The sequence below is a fragment of the Chanos chanos genome, chromosome 10 (genome assembly GCF_902362185.1).
Source record: "Chanos chanos chromosome 10, fChaCha1.1, whole genome shotgun sequence".
NCBI classification, from domain to species: domain Eukaryota; kingdom Metazoa; phylum Chordata; class Actinopteri; order Gonorynchiformes; family Chanidae; genus Chanos; species Chanos chanos.
This window is the reverse complement of record NC_044504.1, coordinates 667,501-676,609: the sequence shown is the minus strand read 5'-3', so window position 1 is coordinate 676,609 and position 9,109 is coordinate 667,501. Positions and strand designations below refer to the sequence as shown.

The window sequence follows — 9,109 nt, the reverse complement described above, 5'->3', positions numbered from 1 at the left end:
CATTTTAAACTCATACATTCTCACAGACATCCCATCCAGTTCTCATTTTAAACTCAAACATTCTCACAGACATCCCATTCAATTCTCATTTTAAACTCAAACATTCTCACAGACATCCCATTCAGTTCTCATTTTGAACTCATACATTCTCACAGACATCCCATTCAGTTCTCATTTTAAACTCATACATTCTCACAGACATCCCATTCAGTTCTCATTTTAAACTCAAACATTCTCACAGACATCCCATTCAGTTCTCATTTTAAACTCAAACAGTCTCACAGACATCCCATTCAGTTCTCATTTTAAACTCAGACATTCTCACAGACATCCCATTCAGTTCTCATTTTAAACTCATACATTCTCACAGACATCCCATCCAGTTCTCATTTTAAACTCAAACATTCTCACAGACATCCCATTCAATTCTCATTTTAAACTCAAACAGTCTCACAGACATCCCATTCAGTTCTCATTTTAAACTCAAACATTCTCAGTACAAACAAAACCAGAGTATTTGGTTTTTGGATGGTACTCATGACCCACACACTGAATAAAGCCATTTCTCCTGACGTCAATGTTTTGTGTCTTTTTCATCATTTGAAACGTCAGTAAACTACAAATCATTCAGTAAGTCATTTAACAGTACTACCCCAGTATGAATGATTAATTTAATAACATTACTTTACTGCCCCAATATGAATGATTCATTTAATAACAGTAGTTTACTGCCCCAATATGAATGATTAATTTAATAACATTACTTTACTGCCCCAATATGAATGATTCATTTAATAACAGTACTTTACTGCCCCAATATGAACGATTCATTTAATAACAGTACTTTACTGCCCCAATATAAATGATTCATTTAATAACAGTACTTTACTGCCCCGATATGAACGATTCATTTAATAACAGTAGTTTACTGCCCCAATATGAATGATTCATTTATAACATTACTTTACTGCCCCAATATGAATGATTCATTTAATAACAATACTTTACTGCCCCAATATGAATGATTCATTTATAACATTACTTTACTGCCCCAATATAAATGATTCATTTAATAACAGTACTTTACTGCCCCAATATGAACGATTCATTTAATAACAGAAGTTTACTGCCCCAATTTAAATGATTCATTTAATAACAGTACTTTACTGCCCCGATATGAACGATTCATTTAATAACAGTACTTTACTGCCCCAATATGAATGATTCATTTATAACATTACTTTACTGCCCCAATTTAAATGATTCATTTAATAACATTACTTTACTGCCCCAATATGAACGATTCATTTAATAACAGTAGTTTACTGCCCCAATATGAACGATTCATTTAATAACAGTAGTTTACTGCCCCAATATGAACGATTCATTTAATAACAGTACTTTACTGCCCCAATATGAACGATTCATTTAATAACAGTACTTTACTGCCCCAATATGAATGATTCATTTAACGAGAGGATACCATTCTTCTGTACACTGGGAAGATTCTTCAGACTGGATTGTGAGAATTGTGTAGAGTTAAGACAGACTTTGGACTGTGTGTTACAGGGTTGAGTGTTGTGGAGATGTTAAGGTTGACTGTGTGTTACAGGGTTGAGTGTTGTGGAGATGTTAAGGTTGACTGTGTGTTACAGGGTTGAGTGTTGTGGAGATGATAAGGTTGACTGTGTGTTACAGGATTGAGTGTTGTGGAGACATAGAGATTGTGTTACAGGGTTGTGTGTTGTGGAGATGTTAAGGTTGACTGTGTGTTACAGGGTTGAGTGTTGTGGAGATGATAAGGTTGACTGTGTGTTATAGGGTTGAGTGTTGTGGAGATGATAAGGTTGACTGTGTGTTATAGGGTTGAGTGTTGTGGAGATGATAAGGTTGACTGTGTGTTATAGGGTTGTGGAACTGAATCGAACCGTGTTGTTCTGTCTGTATCTTTCTGTTTTCAGTCTCTAACAAGTATTACCTCCAGTCTAAGACATGTGCCTCCAACACTCTCTGTGATCAGCTTGATTAAGCTCTGACAATATTAACAGTGCTAATGATGCTTATTAACCATAAAATAAAGCACCCACTCTGTTCTTAAAAAAAACACACCATTTAATGTTAACGCCTCCTTATTTTTCTAACAGTAATATAAATGAGAACACAGAGTCAGGAGGGAGTCTGACGAGGCAGAGGAGGGAGACTCACTAATGTGGCCATGTCCAATGAGACTGGAAATCATCCGACAAGAGGAAGGCTTATTTCCTTCTCTCTCTCACACCCTCTCCCTCCCTCCCCCGCTCCCACACGGGGCTGCTCAGATAAAACGCAGCCAGGCAGAGCGCCGAGATTGACTTCCCCACATAAAGACAGCGGGGCCTGAGCGTGTGCGGGCGCTGATGGCTTTTGTGATGAATTTCTCCGGTAGGCCAGTGCACGCCTCCACTCCTCTCACACACCTCCTCACTCCCTGTGTTTGAGAAATGAGGAATGACAGACCCAGGGCTGGGTTACATTTGTACACATGCCTGCCTCTGGAGACAGAAACCTCCCTACCTCCTCCACCACCCAAAAAAGCATGGCGATTTTAAACAGAGTTGTTGAAAAATAGATAGAATCATCCAGGTCCATGTTGGGGTTTTTTCCCTGTGTGTGGTGTTGAAGTTGAACTGTGTGTTGTGTTGAAGTTGACCTGTTTGTTGTGGTGTTGTGTTAAAGGTGAACTGTGTGTTGTGTTGAAGTTGACCTGTTTGTTGTGGTGTTGTGTTAAAGGTGAACTGTGTTTGGTGTTGAAGTTGAACTGTGTGTTGTGGTGTTGTGTTAAAGGTGAACTGTGTTTGGTGTTGAAGTTGAACTGTGTGTTGTGGTGTTGTGTTAAAGGTGAACTGTGTTTGGTGTTAAAGTTGAACTGTTTGTTGTGGTGTTGTGTTAAAGGTGAACTGTGTGTTGTGTTGAAGTTGAACTGTGTGTTGTGTTGAAGTTGAACTGTGTGTGGTGTTAAAGTTGAACTGTGTGTTGTGGTGTTGTGTTAAAGGTGAACTGTGTGTTGTGTTGAAGTTGAACTGTGTGTGGTGTTAAAGGTGAACTGTGTGTGGTGTTGAAGTTGAACTGTGTGTTGTGGTGTTGTGTTACAGGTGAACTGTGTGTTGTGTTGAAGTTGAACTGTGTGTGGTGTTAAAGTTGAACTGTGTGTTGTGGTGTTGTGTTAAAGTTGAACTGTGTTTGGTGTTGAAGTTGACCTGTTTGTTGTGGTGTTGTGTTAAAGGTGAACTGTGTGTTGTGTTAAAGGTGAACTGTGTGTTGTGGTGTTGTGTTAAAGGTGAACTGTGTGTTGTGTTGAAGTTGAACTGTGTTTGGTGTTAAAGCTGAACTGTGTGTTGTGGTGTTGTGTTAAAGGTGAACTGTGTGTTGTGGTGTTGTGTTAAAGGTGAACTGTGTGTTGTGTTGAAGTTGAACTGTGTGTTGTGGTGTTGTGTTAAAGGTGAACTGTGTTTGGTGTTGAAGTTGAACTGTGCGTGGTGTTGAGGGGAAGCTGGCTGTATTCGGACATTAATTCAGCTGTAAGTGTTTGCTAATCTGAGTGAAATGTGCTGGAACTGAGAATCAATGGGCTCTGGAGGACCCGACAGCGGGTGGAAACGCTGCTTTTTTCTCCTGGTGAAATAAATCATCCACAAACTGCCTTGCACTGATTTCAGTTCCTCATGACTGAACAAATCCATAAGGCAGGAGTGACCTGAACCGACCCCAGTGGACACCAGTGGCCTGTCTCCAGTCAGACTGAATGACATCTGAGGTGTCACTCTAAAACATGACGTCACTGCCACCATACATACATTAATTACATCACTCTAAGCCTATGGCAGCTTACACACCATATGAGAATGTGAAGAAAATGCTCACACGTTTAAAGTTGATAAATAGTTTAATAAGGAACACAGTGCCAGTAATAGTGTGTATAATGGCTTTTTTTTGTACACTGATCTGTCTCCATGTCTGCTGCTCTCTCTGTATATGACATGTCTGCTGCTCTCTCTGTATATGACATGTCTACTGCTCTCTCTGTATATGACATGTCTGCTGCTCTCTCTGTATATGACATGTCTGGTGCTCTCTCTGTATATGACATGTCTACTGCTCTCTCTGTATATGACATGTCTGCTGCTCTCTCTGTATATGACATGTCTACTGCTCTCTCTGTATATGACATGTCTGCTGCTCTCTCTGTATATTACATGGTGCTGAAAAAAAAAATTTTAATGCTAAAGGACAAAAAATACATTCACATCCTTCAAACAACAAAATAAAATTAAAAGTGGTCTTAGTGTAGTAGATGTTTTATTTGGCCCATCTCAAACACATTCATAAAAATCTCCAAGTATAAAGAAAAAAAGAACAAATGTACAGTGTGTGGTTGAGTTACTCAATAAACTCTCTGTTTAACCCAATGCCATAAACTACTATATCTCCTGGTCTCAGATCAGCTCCATAACATACTGTATTCACTGTTCTCAAACCATAACCCGCTGCATTCACTGTTCTCAGATCAGCTCCATTACCTTCTGTATTAACTGTTCTCAAACCAAAGCCCGCTGTTTTCACAGTTCTCAGATCAGCTCCATTACCTTCTGTATTCACTGTTCTTTGAACACTGTGGTAAGATAAGGGTCACACCCCTATCAGGTAAATATCACATTACTAATAACAATAATAGCATCTTTATAATGTCAACTGTTGCATTCATACATTTAACTTCTTTGGTTAACAAATACACTTAAATCTCCTAAGCATTGCTAAACAATACATTCCAAACATGGAGTTGTGAGTTACATACAAATGAAAGGGGAAACAAAACTGCAGATCTCCTGATAGAATTCATACCTCTACAGATATTTATATTTAATTGTAACTATTCAAATACCTCTTACTGTAAAATTACAATGTTACGTGTTTGTCACAAAGGCAATATAACAACAATATACACAAAATTCTCCAGTTCTAAAAACACACAGTGACACAGTGACTCTTACAGTGAGAATGGTCTATGTGCGAGACACTGTACTCACACTAAGGTGAAGAACAGCTAATAACTAGGTGCCTTGATTCATAACCACACAAAGAACCACAGCCAATACCATCAGACCACACGGAGAACCACAGCCAATACCATCAGACCACACGAACAACCACAGCCAATACCATCAGACCACACGGAGAACCACAGCCAATACCATCAGACCACACGGAGAACCACAGCCAATACCATCAGACCACACGGAGAACCACAGCCAATACCATTAGACCACACGGAGAACCACAGCCAATACCATTAGACCACACGGAGAACCACAGCCAATACCATTAGACCACACGAACAACTACAGCCAATACCATTAGACCACACGAACAACTACAGCCAATACCATTAGACATCACTGTTTAATATCTTACAGCAGATTTCATAGAATGTACCACCCAGCTGATTCCACCTAACGAAGTCCATTGTCCAATGCCAGTCAAATCTAACATCAGTCAAACCCACTGTTACACAGAGCGTTAGGAAGACACAACACTCATTCAACACCAGACAGAGTCAGATGGAGGAAAAGGGAATAATGGGATGGAAATATCTATTATACACGGTACGTAAATAAGCATTTAGTTTGAATGGCATTGGACTGTGACTTCATATGAGTGGTTGAATGCTGGTTCAGTTTCATTGCTATCACCAGCTATGCCAGTCCACTCCCAGTGTGATGGTTACTGCAGTGTGAATGAGAACCTGTCTCTTCTGATCATTACACACTTAACACACAAATGTTCAACCAGAGCTCTGGCTGCACAGATTCAATCAGCTTTACATTCTCCAGGTCAAATGGGCTGTGACGTGTCAGAGGATATGATGGTGTGGAACTTGACCCTATGTCCCACACACACACACACACAGACACACACACACACACACACACACATACACAAACACAGAGAACTCCCTTTGACAAATGGCTCCTTACAGACCCTGTCCCAGCCTGTCTATCTCCTCGATGAGGAAGTCGATGTCGGACCTGGTGGCAGCAGGGTTAGAGATGACCATTCTGAAGAAGTTGACTTTATCACCCTGGGGCTGATAGCTCACCATGGCCGTCCCCGACTCCATCATCATTGCCTTGATTTTAGGGGCCACCTATTGTTTACAACAAGAGTCAGGAAAACCTACAGGGGAGCGTGCCGAATATTTGACCTCTGGTTTGATATAATATTTGTGTTGGTGTTGATAACGTGTGATTCATGCATCAGGGCACTGAACACACTGACATCTTCTTACTTTGTGCAGTCTTTGACACCGCTCAACTCCGTCAGACATGCCCCTCAGGCTGGGTGGAACGTACCAGAAACACACATTGGTGTGCTGAGGCTGGGGAGAGAGTAAGACAGCATTAAACGCACTTACGGATGTAAGACAGCATTAAACACACTTACGGATGTAAGACAGCATTAAACGCACTTACGGATGTAAGACAGCATTAAACGAACTTACGGATGTAAGACAGCATTAAACACACTTACGGAGGTAAGACAGCATTAAACACACTTACGGATGTAAGACAGCACTAAACACACTTAGAGATGTAAGACAGCATTAAACACACTTACGGATGTAAGACAGCACTAAACACACTTAGAGATGTAAGACAGCACTAAACACACTTACGGATGTAAGACAGCACTAAACACACTTAGAGATGTAAGACAGCATTAAACACACTTACGGATGTAAGACAGCACTAAACACACTTAGAGATGTAAGACAGCACTAAACACACTTACGGATGTAAGACAGCACTAAACACACTTAGAGATGTAAGACAGCACTAAACACACTTACGGATGTAAGACAGCACTAAACACACTTAGAGATGTAAGACAGCATTAAACGCACTTACAGATGTAAGACAGCACTAAACACACTTACAGATGTAAGACAGCACTAAACACACTTAGAGATGTAAGACAGCACTAAACACACTTACGGATGTAAGACAGCACTAAACACACTTACGGATGTAAGACAGCATTAAACGCACTTATAGATGTAAGACAGCACTAAACACACTTACAGATGTAAGACAGCACTAAACACACTTACGGATGTAAGACAGCATTAAACACACTTACGGATGTAAGATAGCACTAAACACACTTACGGATGTAAGACAGCATTAAACACACTTACGGATGTAAGACAGCATTAAACACACTTACGGATGTAAGATAGCACTAAACACACTTACGGATGTAAGACAGCACTAAACACACTTACGGATGTAAGACAGCACTAAACACACTTAGAGATGTAAGACAGCACTAAACACACTTACGGATGTAAGACAGCACTAAACACACTTAGAGATGTAAGACAGCATTAAACGCACTTACAGATGTAAGACAGCACTAAACACACTTACAGATGTAAGACAGCACTAAACACACTTAGAGATGTAAGACAGCATTAAATGCACTTACAGATGTAAGACAGCACTAAACACACTTACGGATGTAAGACAGCACTAAACACACTTACGGATGTAAGACAGCACTAAACACACTTACGGATGTAAGACAGCACTAAACACACTTACGGATGTAAGACAGCATTAAACGCACTTATAGATGTAAGACAGCACTAAACACACTTACAGATGTAAGACAGCACTAAACACACTTACGGATGTAAGACAGCATTAAACACACTTACGGATGTAAGACAGCATTAAACACACTTACGGATGTAAGACAGCACTAAACACACTTACGGATGTAAGACAGCACTAAACACACTTACGGATGTAAGACAGCATTAAACGCACTTACGGATGTAAGACAGCATTAAACACACTTACGGATGTAAGATAGCACTAAACACACTTACGGATGTAAGACAGCATTAAACACACTTACGGATGTAAGACAGCATTAAACGCACTTACGGATGTAAGACAGCACTAAACACACTTACGGATGTAAGACAGCACTAAACACACTTACGGATGTAAGACAGCATTAAACGCACTTACGGATGTAAGACAGCATTAAACACACTTACGGATGTAAGACAGCACTAAACACACTTATGGATGTAAGACAGCATTAAACACACTTACAGATGTAAGACAGCACTAAACACACTTACGGATGTAAGACAGCATTAAACACACTTACGGATGTAAGACAGCATTAAACGCACTTACGGATGTAAGACAGCATTAAACACACTTAGAGATGTAAGACAGCACTAAACACACTTAGAGATGTAAGACAGCATTAAACACACTTACGGATGTAAGACAGCATTAAACACACTTACGGATGTAAGATAGCACTAAACACACTTACGGATGTAAGACAGCATTAAACACACTTAGAGATGTAAGACAGCATTAAACACACTTACGGATGTAAGACAGCATTAAACACACTTAGAGATGTAAGACAGCATTAAACACACTTACGGATGTAAGATAGCACTAAACACACTTACGGATGTAAGACAGCATTAAACACACTTAGAGATGTAAGACAGCATTAAACACACTTACGGATGTAAGACAGCATTAAACACACTTACGGATGTAAGATAGCACTAAACACACTTACGGATGTAAGACAGCATTAAACACACTTAGAGATGTAAGACAGCATTAAACACACTTACGGATGTAAGACAGCACTAAACACACTTACGGATGTAAGACAGCACTAAACACACTTACGGATGTAAGACAGCATTAAACGCACTTACGGATGTAAGACAGCATTAAACGCACTTACATCCGTAAGACAGCATTAAACACACTTAGAGATGTAAGACAGCACTAAACACACTTAGAGATGTAAGACAGCATTAAACACACTTAGAGATGTAAGACAGCATTAAACACACTTACGGATGTAAGACAGCACTAAACACACTTACGGATGTAAGACAGCACTAAACACACTTAGAGATGTAAGACAGCACTAAACACACTTACGGATGTAAGACAGCACTAAACACACTTAGAGATGTAAGACAGCATTAAACGCACTTACAGATGTAAGACAGCACTAAACA

The 9,109-nt window shown here is 39.9% G+C and overlaps 1 protein-coding gene across 1 annotated transcript in view; it reads right to left on the bottom strand.

Annotated features, from left to right (window-relative positions):
- Positions 1–6,007: 6,007 nt before the first annotated feature.
- The window catches only part of gad1a (glutamate decarboxylase 1a), a 19,321-nt gene continuing 16,219 nt past the window's right edge, over positions 6,008–9,109 (bottom strand). Inside the window, exons 15-16 of the mRNA XM_030785805.1 lie at positions 6,323–6,412; positions 6,008–6,181 (exon numbers count right to left, since the gene is read on the bottom strand). Coding sequence (XP_030641665.1) covers positions 6,008–6,181; positions 6,323–6,412 — 264 coding nt within the window. The remainder of the gene's footprint in view (positions 6,182–6,322; positions 6,413–9,109) is intronic.